The sequence below is a fragment of the Chiloscyllium punctatum genome, chromosome 44 (genome assembly GCF_047496795.1).
Source record: "Chiloscyllium punctatum isolate Juve2018m chromosome 44, sChiPun1.3, whole genome shotgun sequence".
NCBI classification, from domain to species: Eukaryota; Metazoa; Chordata; class Chondrichthyes; order Orectolobiformes; family Hemiscylliidae; genus Chiloscyllium; species Chiloscyllium punctatum.
The window spans coordinates 15,933,523-15,954,873 of NC_092782.1; the positions used below are offsets into that span (position 1 = coordinate 15,933,523).

Sequence of the window (21,351 nt, forward strand, 5' to 3'; positions counted from 1 at the left end):
TAGGATTATTACATTGAGTAATCCATGATATATTACTGTGTACTGATGAGTCATGGGGCTCCCTCTCTCTTTCCATGGATGCTATCAGAATCGCTGAGTTTCTCCAGCACTTAGTTTTTCTTTCAGATCTTCATCATCTGCAGTATTTTCGCTTTATAACACCGTGCAGATTGGCTGCTGCATCTCCCACATTATAAACAATGAATAGCCTTTAAAACTGCATCATTGGGACAAAGTATTTTGCGACATGGGTGAGGCTGGGAAAAGCACTGTACAATAACAAGTCTGCCTTTCCTCTTTCTAATGTGTGACTTTAGAGTGTGATGTACATGTGCTTGATACTCGACATCCTGTGAAATCACCTGTGGCATTGCTCAACACCTTTCTCATGGACAGAATAAATTGTGCTTCTGTTTTGAGACTGTTCCTTGCCCGTCTTTCCTTCTCTTCAGATACATTGTTCTTTTTAATCACCCTTTCGCACTGGTGGGGATGGTATCTCATTGACGGTTCCCTCAGATTTCCCCTCTCATTTTTGGCAACTTGTGGAGTTGCTTTCTTACTGTTTTTAGCATTTTGAAAAGGCACATGCTTGAAGATGGGTTGCAATGGGATGTCCAGAGTTCATGAAAAGCATTATGTTTTGTTTTAAGTATGTTTCAGTAAATGACCATACAATGCAACAGTTATTCCAGTATGATTCATTTATACAAAACAAGAATTACATCAATGGGGGTGCTGCTTCACTCAGACAAGATTTTCTCAAAACCTTTATGGACTTGGACTGTCTCCCAAGTTGCAGCTCAGTGATAGGGATAATGACTTGCTGACACAGTGGGTATGATGTGTTTATCAATAATTGCTTATTGTCTATGGTCTTTGGAGAAAATAATTACTGAGAGCAGGCTTATAGATTTCAGTGCCTCTCTTGATCTAACTACACTTAGCTTAACCACACAAAATCGCTTTAAGCTTTCTACAGAAAAGTGGCGAACAATAGCCTCATTTCATCAGCTCAACAAAATTCCCACCTGTTTTTCAGCCAATGAAGCAATCTTAAAATGTGGCCAGTTTTGTAATGTAGGAAATGCAGTCACTAATTCATGTGCTCCCAGAAACATCAGTCGTGACAATAAAGAGGGAATTAGCATAGAGTCATACAGCATGGAAACAGACCCCTCAGTCCAACCAATTCATGCCGACTGCAATCCCAAACTATACTAGCCCCACCTGCCTGTACTTTACCTACAATCTTCCAAACACTTCTAAATAAATGGATGATTTGCCGATTAGCAAGAGGTTAACATGTGATGTGCCACAAGGATCAATGCTGGGGCCTCAACTCTTTATAATTTATAAAAATAATATGGATGAATGGACTCAAGGTACGGTAATTGCATTTGCTGATGACACAACTATTGGTCAGAAAGTGAGCTGTGAAGAGGAGGTATACAGTCAAAGGGCAACTTTTTCACGCAGAGGGTGGTGCATGCGTGGAATGAGCTGCCAGAGGAAGTGGTGGAAGCTGGTAACATTTCAACATTTAAGAGGCATTTGGATGGGTATATGAATAGGAAGGGTTTAGCGGGATATGAGCCGGGTGCTGGCAGGTGGGACTAAATTGGGTTGGGATATCTGGTTGGCATGGACGGGTTGGACCGAAGGGTCTGTTTCTGTGTTCTACATCTCTATGACTCTAAGTAGATGAAGATCTGGTGAATGGAATATGGTGTAGGGATATGTGAAATTGCACATTTTGATAGGAATAATAAAAAAAGCATATTGTTTAAATGGTGATAGATTTTAGAGCTCTGAGCAGCACAGGAATCGCAATAGACACAAAAGGTTAGGACACAGGAATTAGGAAAGCAAATCCTGTAGATTGTTATTGGTCATTGGAGGGGACCAATGATTACAAACAGAGGGAGGTTATGCTTCACTTATACAGCAGTGAGAACACGTTTGGAGTACGGTGTACAGAATTGGTCACATTTTATATACAGAAGGAAGCAGTTCAGAGAATACTTGAATGGGCGAGTTGTTATGAAGAAACGTTAGACAGACTAGGCTTGTATCCGTTGCTATCTACAAGAGTAAAAGGCTTGATTGAAGCATACAAGATCCTGAGGGGCCTTAACAGGATATGATGCGATTTACTGTCACATGGACCGAGACACAGTGAAAAGTATTGTTGTGTGTGCTATCCAGGCAAATCATGCCTTACATACATACATCAGGGTTACAGAACAGAATGCAGAATGTAGTGTTACAGCTACAGAGAAGGAGCAGAGAAAGATCAACTCTAATATCGGAGAGGTCTGTTCAAAAGTCTGATCATATTAGCTGAAGTTTCCTCTTGTTGGAGGGGGGCTGTAGTGGCTAAGTGGTAACGTCCCTACCTCAGAGCAAGGAAACCTGGATTCAAGTCCCACCTGTTCCACAGGCATGTAATAACATCTCTGAACAGATCAATTTGAAAATATCGAGGATCGAGAACTAAGCCCACTGTTTAAAAACAAAAATAACAATAATAAAAAGGTAGAGATGATGGGATATTGTTTTCTTAAAGACAGCTGGAAATTTTGGAAGTCACTTCCTGAAAAGGCAGTGGAAGCAGAGTGCTTAATATCGTTAAGGCCGTGGTGGAAAAATTCTTGAATAAGAGAGAGGGTGAAAGATTATCGGGGGAGGCAGGATGGCTGGTTTGAGGTTACAGTCAGATCAGCCATGATCTTATCAAATTACAGAGCAGGCACAATGGGCTGAATGACCTACTCCTCTTCCTAACTCTCACATTTTAGTAAAACTGGTTGCAGAATAAATACTAGTTTCAGACATGGGGACAATTCACTTGGCTTTCTTTCAAATACTACTATGGGATCTTTTATATCCAATTAAACATTACCTTGTAGAATCCCTACAATGTGAAAACAGGCCCTTCGGCCCAACAAGTCCACACCAACCCACTGAAGAGTAACCCATCCAGACCCACTCCCCTTAACTAATGCACCTAATCTACACATTTCTGAATAATATGGGCAATTCACCTAACATGCACATCTTTGGACTGTGGGAGGAAACTGGAGCACAAGGAGGAAACTCATGCAGTCACTGGGAGAATGTGCAAACTCCACACAGACAGTTGCCCAAAGCTGGAATTGAACCCGGGTCCCTGGCGCTGAGAGGCAACCATACTAACTACTGAGCCACTGTGCCACCCCAACCATAAATAGGGACCTTTTGGAATGTTTATTTCAAAAATGCACACAGTACCCTCCGGGTGCTCCAGTTTCCCCTATCAGTCCAACAATGTGCAGGTCAGGCGAATTGGCCATGGGAAATTGCCCATCGTGTTAGATACATTAGTCAGGGGTGGTGGGTCTGGGGGGGGGGGTTGCTCTTCGGAGGGTCGGTGTGAATTTGTTGGGCTGAAGGGCCTGTTTCCGTACTGTAGGGAATCTAATCTAATCTAATCTAATCTATACTAAAACACTTTTCTTTTGCATTATTTGAGGCATGTTTTAACTTTAACATTAGTATTTGGTTTAACAAATGGTTTGTCTGCATGCATTGTCCAATACCAACTATCAGAATGAACATACGCAAGGCAGACAAAGGCCAAGATATTGTAGCTTTGCAAATTTCCTTTGATCAAATTCTTTGAATGGAATCAATATTCCCTCTCATCAGTCCAAAAGAAGCAGAATTAATTCTTTAAAAAGAAAAACAGTTAACAATAGGCATCGACGATCTTACCTTCAGTTGTAAGACAAGGTCAATTCGGTACTTTCCGAGAGGGTTAATGTCATTGAGGATCAGTGCGATAATGATATCAATCCCATTACATTCATGGGTCGTGATGCAGGTCTGTGAGAGACAGAATCCAACATGGGTAAACTTCATTGCTTAGGGTGTTTAACTACTAATCAGAAGGAGAACAGAAACTTGGTGCTGCAAGGAATTCTATAGCCAACAGCAACACAAAGGCTGCACACAATACAAATGTAAACGATGGCGGGCTATTAGGAACATGTATAACCCTTTTGAATATGAAGGTCGACAAGATGGTGAGACTGCAATAGAATCACTAAACTGTAACGGTGCAGAAACAGGCCATCTGGCCCATCATGTCTGCACTGGCTTTTCCAATCCGCATCAGTTCCGAGTGCCAACCTCTTGCTTTTGCTCCATATCACTGAACATTATTTCCCACTCAAACAATCAGCAAGTGCCCTTCTGAACGCCTCATAATCTTAAGAGTTTCCATCTCTTTATCATGTTCTCTTTGATAAAGACATTCAGCAAAGTATTCATTCACTGTCTCAGACCTGGCCCTTTCTCCATGTGTAAATCTCCCTCTGGTTTCTAATCAGGCCTGTTTGGTTCAGTTACTGTTTCGCCTACCAACGTCTTGTTCGAGTCAATCCTGCTCAGCTCTGCCCTTGCCCCATTGAAACCCATTCTCTGCCAATCGATTTTTCTCACTGTATGTGTCATTCTCCAACACTATCCAAAACCTTATGATACAATGAGCGCTGTCTCCTATATGTTCCCCATTGATACTTAGAGTCATGGAGACGTGCAGCACGGAAACAGATCCTTCGGTCCAACTCGTCCATGTCGACCAGAAATCCCAACCTAGTCGAGTTCCACCTGCCAGCACCTGGCCCATATCCCTCTAAACCCTTCCTATTCATATATTTTAAATATTGCAATTGTACCAGCCTCCATCACTTCCTCTGGCAGCTCATTCCATACACGTATCACCCTCTGCGTGAAAAAATTGTCCCTTAGGTCTCTTTTATATCTTTCCCCTCTCACCCTAAATCTATGCCCTCTAGTTCTGGACTCCCCCACCCCAGGGAAAAGACTTTGTCTATTTACCCTATCCATGCCCCTCATGATTTTATAAACCTCGAAAAGGTCACCCCTCAGCCTCCGATCCTCCAGGGAAAACAGCCCCAGCCTGTTCAGCCTCTCCCTGTAGCTTAGATCCTCCAACCCTGGCAACATCCTTGTAAATCTTTTCTGAACCCTTTCAAGTTTCACAACATCTTTCCGATAAGGAGGAGACCAGAATTGCATGCAATATTCCAACAGTGGCCTAACCAATGTCCTGTACAGCTGCAACATGACCTCCCAACTCCTATACTCAATACTCTGACCAATAAAGGAAAGCATACCAAACGCCGCCTTCACTATCCTATCTACCTGCGACTCCACTTTCAAGGAGCTATGAACCTGCACTCCAAGGTCTCTATGTTCAGCAACACTCCCTAGGACCTTACCATTAAGTGTATAAGTCCTGCTCAGATTTGCTTTCCCATAACGCAGCACCTCACATTTATCTGAATTAAACTCCATCTGCCACTTCTCAGCCCATTGGCCCATCTGGTCAAGATCCTGTTGTAATCTGAGGTAACCTTCTTCACTGTCCATGACACCTCCAATTTTGGTATCATCAGCAAACTTACTAACCGTACCTCTTATGCTCGCATCCAAATCATTTATGTAAATGATGAAAAGTAGTCGATCCATCTTATTTCCAAGAACTAGTTCCAACGACATGTGCTTCCGTATTAGACTGGACACACCGCTGTCGGAAACACTTCTGAACATAACCTAGGAATCGTGCCTCTAGCTGCCCCTTATGTTATCAGTATCCCCGTCTATATTTGGGCAATTGAAGACTCCCAACATAATGACCACCAAGGTGGCATCTCACTGTAGTTTCTCTACATCCTTCCCACTCATTGATGGTCCATAGACTGCACCTAGAAATATAATTCGACCCTTTTTCTTCCCTAGTTATAGCTAAATTGATGCTGGACTTGAACCCTTGAGATATCCTTTTTCTCCAGTGCAGTACAATAGTACATAATGAGCAAAGTGAGTTTGCACTGCCTTGCACTGAATTTCAGCTTTAACCTCAGGGTCAGCTGACCCAGTACTGAACAAACCCACTCCCATGTACAAATCTCTCAGGACAGGCAGACCACTCTATAATTTTCAAATACATGTCAGTCTCTTGCGGCCCCTCTCCAGTAATTCCTCTTCCCAAAGCTTCAGGAGATCATTACTCTCTAACCTTCCCGTTTCCTAAACCAGAAATACAAAGAAAGACAACACAAGGAGTAGGTTACTGATTTTGTCAAAGTTATTACCATCAGGCAGTGGGGGTTGGTTCTGGGTGGAGTTTTAACCTGCTTATTGGGAATGGGTTATGGAATCTTGAATTAGAACCTCCCATCTTGCAGCCTGCACTGGCCCACGGTCCACTTCTTCATCTCTCTGCAGGTCAAGGCCCGAGGCTGGCCCTGTATACAGGTGGGGGGAGGGGTTCTGCTAAGGTCCACCAACCAGGATCCGCTTCTGCCTAAAGGACTCCAGTTCACTTTGAACTTGGGCCCAAAAGGGGATAGATGTCCAACACTCCCAGCTCCCTTCACCCTGGCTGACACTGGTCACCTATTACAAGAAGTTGCCCAAAAGCAATCCTTAACTCCAGGCTTAACTATTCAAAACCTTCCCCTCTGAGCCTCCCACTCTCAGCTGCCTGTATCCAAAGTCACACTCATCCCCCTTACTTGGTCACCTACGACAGTCTTACCAGTTAACATTACACCAATTAGCTCTGATCTACGTTAACCACCGTTGACTACCCAAAGGCCAATTGGCACACTAGTTCACACGTGACAAATGCGTTAACATTGGATGAGAATCAATCGACGGGCACGGACTCCTGAAACTTTACCTGATTCTCATGGCACGGTCCCTGGCAGTATTCAGTCAGCGTCTCCAAAGTCTGGTTGACGAGTGAGACATTTTTCTCATTAATGTAGAGTCCCAGCAAGCCGAGCCCTCCTGTGGTACTGCCGCAGATACAGTCCATAAACTGCAGCGTTTCACACACCAAGTTATAATTGGTTTTGTTGTTTTGGTGCCGCAGAAAATTCTAGAAAGAGGGAAAACGTGAAAACGATCACTCGTCAGTAAGTGGAGCAATCAGATCTCACTGATCTCTTCAACGAGAGATACTTTGATGTAATCCATACAAATTGGTCAGGTTAGGGACAGGAGCTAGTCACGTTGGCTCCACCAAGATCTGACAGCAGCCTCAAATCCATATTCGAGCCTATGAGCTCATTCCTGATGAAGGGCTTTTGCCTGAAACGCCGATTCTCCTGCTCCTTGGATACTGCCTGACCGGCGGTGCTTTTCCAGCACCACACTCTCGACTCTAATTAACTGGACTCAAATTAAACTAAAAACTACACCACCTGGCACATTCCCAGTGAAGCTCCCATCCACTAGAACGTTAGTTATTATACCAGTATTTATTCAAGCATCCTCCCCAAGGCCCCAGACTGCCAAACCCAGCCCTCACGGCTATAGAAAGGCACTGGTCAATATGGCTGACAACTCCACGTCTATGTATTTAAAAAGGGCCGTCACACCTTATAGAATTGTTCCATTTTCTGGTGCACCACGTTCGGAAGAAACTCCAGGGGAACGTGCTCCATCACTAATCTATACCACCCCATAAGCCCTGGTGGGAGGGGGGGGTTCTGAGGCCCAGCTCATTAAAATGTTCTTCCTTGCACTATACACAAGAATATTAAATAATCTCTTCCCACGCTCATCTAATGAAGGCAGATTCAGCAGTCCCAAAAGGAGGGATACCAGATCCATCCTAACTTTAATTCCCAGAATCCCCTCCACCTCATTCACTATGACACCCCAGTACCTACAGATCTTATGACACGACCACAGACAATGTGTCAGGGTGCCGGTACTTGTTTTACATTGAGGGCAGCCTGGAGGTGCCCCTGAGCTTTGCTAATCGCTCTGGGGCCATATGGGCTCGGTGGAGAATCTTCAATTGCACAGCCTGCACCTCATTGCATTTTGAGATCATCTTCACATTCTCCCATGTTTCAGATGAAGTTTTTACCCCTAGGTCCTGACTCCAGACTCTGTAGAGTCTTTCCATATCTTCCATGGTGCCCCCTCTCTGTAAGTGATATCGAGTACTGACCGAGAGAGTGTCTGCTCATCAGAGCGCACTCCTCTCCATGGCGGACTTGTGGGGCTGAGTCAAGAGCATGGCCCTTCTCTGTATATAATCCCTAATCTGAAAATAACAGAAGAGGTCCCTACTGGGTAGCCCATATTTGTGGCGTAACTGGTCATATGACATCAAGACGTCTCCCTCAAATAGGTCTCCCAGACAGGAGACTCCCTTGACCTCCCATACCTTAAAGCTGGAATCCATTGACCCCGGCCAGAATGCTGGGGCTCCAACCAAAGGGATAAACGACGAGGTCTTATGCAGTTTTCCCTTGCCCTGCACGCTCTGACCATGTTGATAATAATTGGATTTCTACAACGTTCAGTAACAGATTTCATCCTATCCATAAACAGCAGGCTGAGGAGGGGACACTTTGGCTGGGAGACCTTGATGTTGAGCCATATCAACCTCCGGTCCTTCCACACCCAGTCACTCACAATAGGACAATAAGGCGCTTATTTGGTATCACTTCAAATCTGGGGGATCGACCATGCACCCCCCCCCCCCCCATTCCGTGTGGGAGTTGCAGCTTGGTGAATTTAATTGGAGGGTGCCTACAACGCCAAATAAAGGATCCAAGCCAGCCATTGAGACTGTGCAGCACTTGTCTGGGAAATAGCAACAGGAGCATTCTCATGCGGTATAGTAGCTGAGGAAGAACATTCATTTTAACCATGATATTGGTAACCCCTCCCAATGCTGAAGTTGTTGTTTTATCCTTTCAAACAATTGCACAAAGTTAGCTCGATACACCAAGTGGAAAGTGGGGGTAATAAAAATACCCAAATAAAAGAAAACCTTTTTGTGACCATCGTGTTCCATCCTCCAGACTAGGCACTCCTGCCTAGCCTCCTATGGGCACAGCTTCTGATTTTGTACAATTAATTTTACACCCCGAGAACACGCCGAGTAAGTTGATCTTTTGTATTCACCGGGATACAGACATTCCCGGGTTAGCCAGCGTAGAGAGTGATTTCGTGCTCTCCCATTCCTACTTTTGGGCGAACTATTTCAGAGTCCTTCCGAACAGCCTCCACCCACGGTTCGATTACTAAGGTGAATGGCAGTGGCGAGAGGGGACACCTTTGACTGCAACATCTCTCAATGCTCAAGTTATCTGACTTTACGCTGCTCGTGAGGACCTCTGCCATAGAGTCGTTATATACAGCTCTGCCACCCAATTGGCGAAAGCCCCCTCCACCCCAAGCCAAAACGTCCCAGGACACCAAAACATTATGGCCACTCCACCTGGTCACACGCCTTTTCTGTGTCCAAGGAGACCACCAAGCCTGGAAGTGACGTCTGCTGGCTTATCTGTACTCCATTCAACACACTCCTGACATTATTGCAAGAGTTATGACCCTTAATAAAATCTGTCTGGTCTTCCTTATGATAGTGGGCAGTACCTTCTCCAATCTCAAAACTAGTGTTTTAGACAGGATTTTCAAATCTACGTTCAGCAGCGAGACAGGCCTGTACGAGTCACAGTCTACAGGGTCTTTCCCTCTCTTTAGAATAAAGTGGGTATTGGCCTCCCTAAGAGAGGGAGGAAGGCAGTCTGGCCAATTCACCTGACCTACACATCTTTGGACTGTGGGAGGAGACCGGAGCACCTGGAGGAAATCCCGCAGACACGGGGTGAATATGCAAACGCCACGCAGACAGTTACCTGAGGCTGGAATCGAACCTGTGACCCTGGTGCTATGAGGTAGCAGTGCTAACCACTGTGTCACTAGTTTTCTTCCTCCATGCTTGCTGACCCTGAAGTGCATGAGCTTGGCTGGGGTGATCTGCGAGAAGCCCCTGGTCTTACCTGAAGCTCTGTGTTATGGTTCTCACAGAGCAGCTGCAGGAACCGGAGAATGGGCTCCATGATAGCGATCGCAGGGCTCATGGCTTCTTCCTCACCAGATTTCTCTTCCGACACGATGCCCTCACTCCCCACCGGCACCAGATCAGCCTCGGGATCCATCTCCCTTCTGTACATATAGTAGGCCTTGTGCGTGGCAACTGAGGCCTCTGCCAGTTGCCCTTTCACTCCCTCCTTCAGGTGATACGATGAATCCTTCACTGAGGAATATGAAAAGACGGTCTGCTTTGTAATGGGTAAGGTCTAGGATGCTCTAGCCCCTCCTGATTGCACAACTCAGAAGAGGAGCCCAAGTTTTCACCTCAACAGCATGTTAAGATGCACATCATTAAATCTCTAGGGTCCCTTGGATACCTTGAACTTGACCTTTAGACTAATGGTGGCAGGGAGAAGAGGGGGTTAATCAACCGGGAGAGCAGCAAGTCAAACCCAGGAGCAGATCCAGGAGAATGGTTCCAATGATGTGGAAATTTAGTCCTGTGGGTGGACAGGAAGAAGTGCGACTATTTTCTGTCAGGAACAGAATGTTGAAAGGAGATTTTGATTAAGGTGTTCAAAATCCCAAGGGGTCTGGACAGACTGGATAAGGAGAGATTGCTCCCATTGGTGGGAAGATCGTAAATAAGAGGGCCTAGCTTTGAGGCGATTGGGCAAAAGCAATGGGGACATGAGGAAAATCCTCTTCCCCACAGAGTGTGGGGCTGGGATCTGGAGTGTGTGGTGGAGACAGGGTCAATTAAGGGGAATGCCTGTCTGAAAACGCACAGGATCAAAAGGGAGAAAGTGTGGGAGTGGCACTGGATGAATCGCTCAGCTCACTTTGCGATCCAACACGATGGAGCAAATGGCCTCTTTCTGTGTTGCACCTGTCGAGAGATTCTGGGGTTGGTTTCACAGCCTGGCCAGCGGGTTAGTGTGAGCAGTGCAGACTTCCTAAAGCAGCAATTGTGATCCTCCTGGTGTTGCATCAGACCAATCTCTACAAGCTCTCTTTAGCCACCCACCTCTGACCCCTTCACCATCTTGCTGTTGTTAACGGGCATTAAAATAAAACTCATTTGACACAGTCACCACCAAACTGACTCCAGGAAAAGAGAATGAGAATCAACACCATTAAAAAAATTACCTCCTAGTCTCTGCACTTTGCAGTTAGAATAACAAAGGGGGCACAGAATGGAGACAGCACAGAGGAAGGCCATTCAGCCCAATATGTCTGTACTGGCTCTATGCTTGAACAATTCACCTGGTACCACTTCCCCAGACGCAAACCATTCTCTGTGTCAAATAATATCACTGTTGCTACCTGATTAGACTAGACTCCCTACAATGTGGAAACAGGCCCTTCGGGCCAACTAGTCCACACCAACCCTCCGAAGAGTAAACCACCCAGACCCATCTCCTTCTGACTAATGCACCTAACACTATAGGCAATTTAGCATGGCCAATTCACCTAACCTGCGCATCTTTGGACTGTGGGAGGAAACCCACGCAGACATAGTGAGAGTGTGCAAACTGCACAGACAGTCGCCCGATGCTGGAATTGAACCTGGGACCCTGGTGCTGTGAAGCAGCAGTGCTAACCACTGAGCCACTGTGCCGCCCTCTTGCCAATCAATATCCTCTGCTTCTCAATCCTTGTATCAATGAGGCCTGTTTCTCTCGATCTACTCTGTTCAGACCCCATCTCATCTGGGACAGGCCTCTGTGTTCAGTGGGAAGAGACAGCCTCATTCTCTTGCGTTTATCTCTGGGAGTAAGCCACCTCAATTCCTCATTTCTTATTCACCCTGCAACAGAACAGCTGAACTAAAGGAAATTAAACCGGGTGGGGGGGGGTTGTTGGTTCCAAACCTTCAAGGCCATGAAGTGGCCCAAACAGGGGAGAAGCCAGATGGAGAGGATAGAGAGAGAGAGAGAGCGAGCAGCAAGGCAGCTGGATTTGGAGGCCCTGCCTAACTCATTGCTCACTGTCATGCTGCCTCTCGGTGGATTAAAAGAGAACAGCTCTAATTATGATTCATGGTCTTGTGTTATCTTACTGTTGTCACAGGACCAGATTATATCACAACGCTGTCTCCCTGATGGTGTTGTGATACTGAATTTGATTATCCTCAATTTCATGATAAAAAGACAACAGTAGCAAAATGGGCCCATTTCTCTAATGTTAAAGCCTCTTTCTGAGGGTTGTAGATATAGAAATACAACTGCAGGCAGATTGGTTTTTCCAGCCGGTTACAGATGGAGAGGACATGGTGGAGGGAGGGATCTCTACTGCACTTCAATCAAACAGTTGCTTGCAGCAGGTATGGGATCTGGGGTACCTCACATTGCGGCCCCCTGCCCTGGGGTAAATCCCACACTGCGGCCCTCCCCTGCCCTGGGGTAAATCCCACACTGCGGCCCTCCCCTACCCTGGGGTAAATCCCACACTGCGGGCCCCCCTACCCTGGGGTAAATCCCACACTGCGGGCCCCCCAACCCTGGGGTAAATCCCACACTGCGGCCCTCCCCTGACCCTGGGGTAAATCCCACACTCCGGGCCCCCCTACCCTGGGGTAAATCCCATACTGCGGCCGCCCACTGCCCTGGGGTAAATTTCATGCTGCGCGGTGACCTCTGACCTGGGTAAATTTCATAATGTGTGCTGAGCTTTAACCTGGGTAAATCTCATGGTGCAGGGAGGCCTCTGACCTGGGTAAATCACACCATGTGATCCACACCAATACCTCAAGCCTCACCAGCAGCTGTTCCTTCCATTCCACAAACAACATTTTCCCCCGGATTGGTACAACTCTGAGTTCCCCAGCAACCCCCCAATCCTGGTTTATGGTTCTTTCTAGGAGCCCCTGAAAGCCAGGGCCCATGGCTGTTGCCAAGCGACAGTTGTGTGTGGAATCTTCTACATTTGCCTGAGACAACGGGCGGGGTCTTCAGTATCTGCTCTGAAAGAAGATCTGTCAAACCGACACAGGTGAGGAAACCCTTGGGCACACAGTCAGGGAGGTTCTGCACCTCGGAAAAGAACAACATCTGGCCCATCTAGTCTGTGCTGGTCAAGTACAAGCAGCTAATTATTAGTGCATCATTGATCCAGAACCTCTTTATAGTCACACCAATGTCATCAAAGTGTTAAAACAAGGCCATTCATGGCTTTCCAGATTCAGTAACTTGCCCCATTCCCCTCCCCCACCCAGTGAGCTTTGGTTGGTGCCCCATTGCTATGGAAACGGTGTTACCTCTTCTCCTGTTGACAGGAGGCACGACATCATAATCATCCTCTTTCTTCTTGCAGCTCAGGTCATTGGTGTTGACAGATACTGTTGCCCTTATCTCCTGTTGGGCCAGTTTCATGCGATCGTATAAGACTTTGAAGAACTTCTCCGATTTCTTCAGCTCATTGAGTTGCCGGTGGAACGAATGCTAAGATTTGAAAACAGATGGATTAGCAGCAGGTTGTTGGGGGTGGGGGTGGGGGGTTGGGGGGGGGGTGGTGGTGGTGGAAGAGAGGTTAGGCATGATAGCTCTGGGAATCAGTGGCCGTGCCCTACCTGGATTTGGGTGTTTCCTCCTTCCAGCAACGCGATGCCCAGCATGATGCTCTCTTCGAAGATCCTGGAGTTCTTCGTGTTGGTGATGAGATCGGTGACCAGTTCCGAGGCCCCAGCCCGGTCAAGGTGACACTGGATCTCAAACACGGAGACCCCACACTTGTCCGAATCAAATGAACTGCTGCCTGCAGGAAAACATCAACCCAACTCTTTTAGTCAGAAACTTAATTTTGTGGTCCACAGAATCGCACGGGGAGGCCAATCAGCCCATTGAGTATCCACACTAGTTTCACTTCCTCACCCCCTCCCTCGTGTTCTAATGAAGGAACTGTACGTGTGCCTCTTTCAGCAAGTTAAATGACCATCCCTGCTCATGCTAAATACAGTGGGGGACAAGTAATTACTTTCCTTTGCACTGCGGCAGACTGACAGCAACAAGATTGCTCCCCATACCCCAGCACAAAGAGCTGGTACACCACCTACCCACAACGCTACCTACCTGGGCTCCAGCTCGGAATCCACTGACAGCGCAATGGCAGCCACACATTTTATGGTTAAACTTTCTTCCCATTCCACACGCTTCCTCCTCCGCTCCCTCATCCCGCCTCTTCCGATTCCAACCTGGATTAGAATCTTGATCCCTGACCAGGTGATTCCCTGGTCTCCGAGTCCGAAGACTGTGAGCTTTCAGAGTGTCCCTTCACGCACTGGGGCTGCCGTGCAGTACCGAGGGACTGCCACATTGTCAGCAGTGCCCTTTCACAGAGGAGATTTCACACTGAGGCTCTGACCTCCCTCTCAGGCCTACAGTGCCACCACATCAGTCATAGGAAGGCTAGTGACCTGATAAGCTCCCTTTATATTGCTGCTTGTGGGAACCTGCTGTGGACAAACTGGCAACTGGGTTCCTGCATTGTAATAGCAACAACGCTTCAAAAACACTTAACAGCCCATTCGATCCTTTGGCATGTCCTGATATTAAATACATTCTTAAATCATCCAGCTTTTTTTTTATTAGTGGGATGAGGGCGTCGCTGGCGAGGCCAGCATTTATTGCCCATCCCTAATTGACCAGAGAGCAGTTAAAAACCAACCACATCACTGTGGGGTCTGGATTCACATGTAGGCCAGACCAGGTAAAAATGACAGCTTCCTTCCCTAAAGGACACAAGTGACCCAAATTATTTTTTTAAACAATAATTAACGATCACCAGGAGATTAGCTTCTTATTGAATTCAAATTTCACCATCTATCACTGTGGGGTTTGAACCTACAACCCCAGAACATTTGCCTGGAACTCTGGATTACCAATCCGACAACATAACCACTACGCCACCCCTCCCCCACTTATTTCACACCTCAGAGGCTGGTTTGACTCGAACCTGGCCCAGAAGGTAAAATGTGGTCACTGCACCACAAATTCCCCACTACGTAAACCATAAGTCTTTTCTTTGTCTAGAGCTTTCTGACTGGCGCAGGCTGCAACTGAAATTCCCGGAGGACAACTGGCAAACTGCAGAACGCACGCTGCATCAGGCCACCGTGCAACAGTCACAGATTGTTTTACAGTTGAGCCAAGAGTCCTGGGTTCAACTCCCACCTCCTCTTCTGTGCACAGCGTCACTGGAGCTACAGTATTAGCCTTATCTGAGGGCAGTTGGAGGTTCAGTTGGCATCTCAGCCAAAAGGGAGCATTTATAACAACACAGTCCTCCCTCGGTGCTCCCCTGCCAGTGTTAACCCAGACTTTATGCTCAAGTCCTGGTGTGGGATTCGAACCCTTGACCTTTGATTCATGAGGATCACCCAGGAAAACAAGAACGTAAGATCAATTTGTTGCTTTTATGTTTGCACATATCTAAACCTATCCCAATTTCTATCATTTTAAACCTTGCACTTTAATAATACGTCCTGTATTTACCTCCAGGTTGTGCAGACTTGGAATAACTCCCTGTCTGTAGTGGGGGATTGATACTGCTGCTGTGACCATCTCCTTTATAGACACTGCGAAGGTTCCCAAAATAGCGATTCAGAAGGATCTTTCTTAAAACCGTGCCCTTGAAATGAACAGATTAAAATTAATAGAAACAAAAGAAGAAAAAGCACTTCAAAGTTTATTTCACTCCTGCCTGTGAAGTAAGCTTCCTGCTTCTGTTAACGACGCTGTGATATGAAGGGGTTGGTTGTTCACGTGCAAACTCTCATTCACTATCACTCCAAAGAGGGACAACACAATCAAATCATCAATTCACTGAACAAGCTGCAGTAACTCAGCAGCTCTAGCAGTATCTGCGCAGGGCAGACGAAACAGTGGCTCAGTGGTTAGCACTGCTGCCTCACAGCAGTGAGGGTCCCCAGGTTCGATTCCACGGGGCAACTGTCTGCGCGGAGTTTGCACATTCTCCCTGTATCTGGCGTGAATCTTTCTCCGGGTACTTCAGCTTCTTCCCACAGTCTGAAGGTATTAGGTTACACACTAAATTACCCTTCATGTGCAGGCTCGGTGAATTAGCCATGGGAAATGGAAGGTTACAGGGATGGGGTGGGTCCGTGTGGACTCAATGTGCCGGATGGCCGGCTTCCACCCTGTAAGGATTCAGTGTGGTGTTGACACGGTTACATCATGTGTAAGTACACGTGGAACACAGTGGGATCACTGGCATCCAACTCGGGGGTGGGGTGGGGGGTGGGGGTGGGGTGGGGGTTGGGGGAGTCTTGACTATGGCCAATCCTTCGAGGGTGTTGCAGTGAAGTGTCAGTTCTGGGCCTGGAGCCCAGGACCCGGGAGTAGTGAACCCACACCATTCTGACCCAGAGTAAGGAGTGTTGGCCACCGAGCAACAACAAATAATCCAAGTACCAGAGTGGGTGAAAACTATACCCCATCCCAACATTCCAAACTGCTTCCACATCCAAAACAATGCTAATGTTTCAGCAAGACAATGCCTCTCTTTGGGGGTGCTATTTGTTCATTTGGAAATTGAAAGAGTAATTCACAATGGAAGAGCTAACAAAGAAACACATCGTACAAAATGCATTTAAATAACCGTCCTATGGAAAAGTACAAGAATCTGGAGATCTGGGAGATAGCCCTTATGCTTTTGGAGAAAATTCCTTTATTTTAAATTGCTGGCTAAATTGCCTTTTAAACACTGGATTTCTCTGAAGATGACGGATTGTAATAAGAAGAAACTTGATTCCTGGAATTGATGGTGTGACCAAGTTGCCTGGGAAGTCAGCAATCATTCAAGAAACGGTAAATACAATGTATTATTGGGGGGGTACAGGGCTGATAGGTTTCTGTATGTGGTTCTATACACAACCAATTTAGCTTTGACAAAGCTTATGGAAGAAAATTTTTCAATCAAGCAGAATTGCTCAAGCATTTAAATTTCTTCCTTTGACAATTTTTAGAATCCCTGATTATAGAATCCCTACATTCGGCCCAACAAGTCCACACCGACCCTCCGAAAAGTATCCCACCCAGACCCATTCCTCTGCCCTATTACTCTATGTCTACCCCGAATAACGCACCTAACCCACACATCCCTGAACGCTATGGGCAATTTAGCCTGGCTAATTCACCTACCCTGCACACCTTTCGACTGTGGGAGGAAACCGGAGCGCCCAAAGGAAACCCATGCAGACACTGGGAGAACGTGCAAACTCCACAAAGACAGTTGCCTGGGGTGGGTATTGAACTCAGGTCCCTGACGCTGTGAGGCAGCAGTGCTAACTGCTAAGCCTCTGTGCCACCCCAATTGAAGGAAGGATATTATTAAGCTGGAGAGGGTTCAGAAGAGATTTACCAGGATGTTGCCAGGAATGGAAGATTCAAGTTATAAAGAAAGGCTGGATAGGCTGGAATGTCTTTCACTGGAGCGCCAGAGGTTGAGAAGTAACATTATAGACGGTTATAACATCATGAGGGACATAGATCGGGTTAATGGTTGGTGTCTTTCCCCTAGGATGAGGAATTCTGAGACTCCGGGGCAGATTTTTAAGGTGTGAGTAGAGAGGTTTAAAAAAGACATGAGGGGCAGATTTTTTTTTGTTTTCAACACAGAAGGTGGTTCATGTGTGGAATGAACTTCCTGAGGGAGTGGTGGATGTGGACACAGTTACAATGTTTTAAAGACATTTGGATAAGTACATCAATAGGAAAGGTTTGGAAGGATATAGGCCAGGAACAGGCAGGTGGGGCTAGTTTAGTTTGGAATTATGTTCAGCATGGACTGGTTGGACCAACGGGTCTGTTTCCGTGCTGTATACCTCTGTGGCTCTATTAACATTGAGTTCTGGGATTGACAAACAGAGACAGAAATCCTAGAAGCAAGACTTCAGTCGTGAGGAACTTCAGAAAGAGGAGATTTCTGACCCAAGGTGATTACACTGAAGATGGTAGCAATGCCTGCATTGAGCTGGGTGTTGGAGGAGAGCTGAGGGGCAAGATTTCTAGAAGTATACAGGGGGATCCAATACATTCAAACTCTTACACAAATATCTACAAATATTCTCAGGTCAAGTGGCTCATCTTCCAAGTTCTGACGTGGCTAAGATGGCTTTTTGATGTGTAAGTGAAATGGCTCTAGAGGGAAATTTGAGTTAAGAAATTCACTTTACAGTCAATGTTAAAATTTTAAATAGAGTCATTACTTACATTCAGACTTCGGATTTTTGGTTTATAAGATTATTTTGTTTTAAAGAGTGAACCTTATGGATTCATTCCTTTAGCAAACAATTAGATGTTTGGATTTCCCCAAAGAAATAACTAGCCTTTACCAAGATCACAATGTTTTGTCGATTGTAAAGGCTGAAGGTTTGCACACCACTGCACTCACTTATAATCGGAAGTCACACCATTCCAGGTTCTATTCCTTCACTTCTCCTGATGAAGGGACAGCGCTCCGAAAGCTTGTGATTTCAAATAAACCCGTTGGACCATAACCTGGTGTCATGTGACTTCTGACTTTGGCCACCCCAGTCTAACACCAGCACCTCCACATTATGGCTACCATCAACACCTCCCTTTTAGCACAGACATTAAACCAAGGGCTCGTTTAATCTCTCCAGTTGGTTGTGAAGATCCTGCAGCAGATTTGAAGGAAGAGCTGGCGAGTTCTTGCCAAAGTTTAATCACCCAAACAGCGTCAGAGGAACAGACTGCCTGGTCATTACTAAGTTACTGTGACACCTCACTGTTAGCAGGTTACCCGCCCAGCATCAGCTAGACTTCCAGAGTGCGGCACTGTCTTAAAAAGGTGCTTTAGAAAAGACAAGTCTCCCTTTTGTTTTAAAGGTAGAGCTCGTGCAAGGGTCAATTGTGTTCCAACTCATTGCACAGCACGTGATGGTGCTTTCCCAGAGCATTCCACAGGCTGAAGGAGTTAGTACACTGAATCACCTCCCCATGTTGTGACAGCTGGAATTTCCCACAATCACACCAGACAGCCTGGGGCTACACACAATGCCCACATGTACAGCCACGTGCTGCTGTGCTTTGGCAGGAATAGAACCCAGATAGCCACCACCCTCCCAAACAAAATCTCTTTGCCTTCAATTCACGTGGCTGGGAGTAACGGATAAACACAGAAATAAAGCCTGAATGCTCACAACGAGGTTCTTATCCAGAAAGCGGCTTTGTCACAAATCTAACAGGAACAATGGTCAGGCTGGTGATTGAAATCAAGGATGGTTCTGTGTTTATAGAGCCCTTTCAAACAAACCTTTAACACATGACATTTCCCCAAATCTGCAGTTCGAAAATAAAATCCGAGTAAACCAAGCTCACATTGCATTTTTCAGAGAGAGCCCTCACAACCCCAGCCCTTAAAATGTCAAACATTCGATTACACTGCTCGTTAAAATTATTTTAATGCAATTTTAATTATTTTACCAAAACTACAGTACACCATATCTGGAAGGCAGCATTCAGGAATTTGTTCCCTGGATTTAAAGAAGCTGCAGTTTAAGAGAGTAAGAATGGTGTTGGAATTCCTTGGTATTTGAATGTAAAAAATTCTTCACAGAAATCCAATAATTTACTTCAGGCAACAGCGTTAAAGGCCTTCACAATCAGGAGGGGCATTTGCAATGTGGACCCATCCAAATTGGGATTACGGCTGATTCAAGGAATGTTCTTTTATGCTAGCTCAAATAGTCATGGAATTGCGCCTTTACACTTCACATTCTTTGATGGCTTGGCCAGTTTCAAGTAGACCCTGCTCAAAAGTAAAAGGTGTCATCAGGCAGTCAACTCTAGAGCCGTAACGGTGGGGTATGATAGAATAGAATGGGAGGAGGGTCAGCATAAACTGATTGGGCTGAATGGCCTGTGTCCACGACATATATTCTATGAAGCTTTCATCAGAGTTGGGAAGGGACAGTCATGGGAAGCTCGCGCTTCACTCGGTGGTCATGAGTTAAAATTACCGCATGCAACTGGAGACTTCAAAAGCCGAGAACCCCTTTTAAAAAGCAAAGGCAGGAACTGGCGGTGAATTCTGAATGAGTGGGAGGTGGATGAGCTTCACTGGGGAGTCCTCATTAGATTACAGTTCCTGTATGCGCGTGCTACCATTGGGAAATCAAACACCAGGCTGGTCTCTCTCGCTCTCTCTCTCGAGAACACAGCAATCAAAACTGGCACTCAGTGCCAAAAATAAGCCCAAGGGATATATATTGGGCGACGTTCACTTTACAGTAATTTGGCACATGGGCTGGAAGCTTGCTGGGAAATACTGACACATCGTGCATTCTTTATTTTACATTAGGTTCCTTTCCTCACTTTGCTTGCTAAAAGTGGTCAATAAAATTGCCATCAACACTGAGTTGATCTCAACTTTATTCATTCTGTAGCCTGTTTATGTTCCGAAATCAATTTTGCCACGGCTGGCAAATTTCTTGGACAAATTCAATATCCGTGCGCCCAATTTAGACAGCTTGGAGCTCAGCTCAAATGAAATGCATTTTCTAAGCAACTGCTCTGTGCCACACTGCACCTGAGCAGCTGCTGTGTAGTTTATTATGGATCGAGACAAGCAAAATACACAGACGGAAATAGCTGTCAAAACTCATTCTTGCTGAAATACTTTCTGAATTACTGTAACAGAAAGATTTGCATTTGTTTTTCCCTATAGCCAGGTAAAGGTTTATTGAAATGGTAAAATTACAACAGTAAAAAAAGATGGCCAGAAAACTAGAAGTTATAATGAAATGGAGTGATTCAATTTTCTTTTCTGCATTTATATATCTCTCAGCACATTCTAAAGTCCTGATGAAGTATTTGTTTCAAGTGTTGCTCTAAGGCAAGCAAATCTACCAGCCGAAATTTGCAGAGTGGCGATTCCACAAACATCATGATGATAAAGGGAGAATTTGACAAGATGGCAGAGGGAGAATTGTGGGTCAGATCAGTCAGCTCTTCTGTGATTAAACTGCAGGGATCCCACTCCACCCTATGCACATGGTACACTACCCTCTAGCTTCTTAGGGAACTCACCCTCCTCCCTTCATTCCATCCACACAGCGACCTTTATCTATCTCTTCCAAAACCTGACAACTTTCAAAACATGGCTTTGCAATTATGTTTTCTTCTCCCACTTGCCCATTCCTCTTTAGTTGTCCCCTTTGCACATCATTAAATGTTACATACAAATGCAAGAGCACCATTAAGGCGGCAAATGGAATATCGTCCTTCATTGCTAGAGGGATGGAGTTTCAAAATAGGGAGGTTCTGCTGCAGCTGTATAGGGTGTTGGTGAGGCCACACCTGGAGTACTGTGTACAGTTTTGGTCTCCTTACTTGAGAAAAGATGCACTGACGCTAGTGTGTGTGTGTGTGTGTGTGTGTGTGTGTGTGT

The 21,351-nt window shown here is 45.8% G+C and overlaps 1 protein-coding gene across 2 annotated transcripts in view; it reads right to left on the reverse strand.

Annotated features, from left to right (window-relative positions):
* itpr2 (inositol 1,4,5-trisphosphate receptor, type 2) overlaps positions 1-21,351 on the reverse strand; it is a 265,818-nt gene that overhangs the window by 73,679 nt on the left and 170,788 nt on the right. For both annotated transcript variants that reach the window (XM_072562332.1, XM_072562331.1), the window contains 6 exons: positions 15,411-15,546; positions 13,490-13,674; positions 13,178-13,361; positions 9,885-10,141; positions 6,755-6,955; positions 3,757-3,867 (listed from right to left, as the gene is read on the reverse strand). In XM_072562332.1, coding sequence (XP_072418433.1) covers positions 3,757-3,867; positions 6,755-6,955; positions 9,885-10,141; positions 13,178-13,361; positions 13,490-13,674; positions 15,411-15,546 — 1,074 coding nt within the window. The remainder of the gene's footprint in view (positions 1-3,756; positions 3,868-6,754; positions 6,956-9,884; positions 10,142-13,177; positions 13,362-13,489; positions 13,675-15,410; positions 15,547-21,351) is intronic.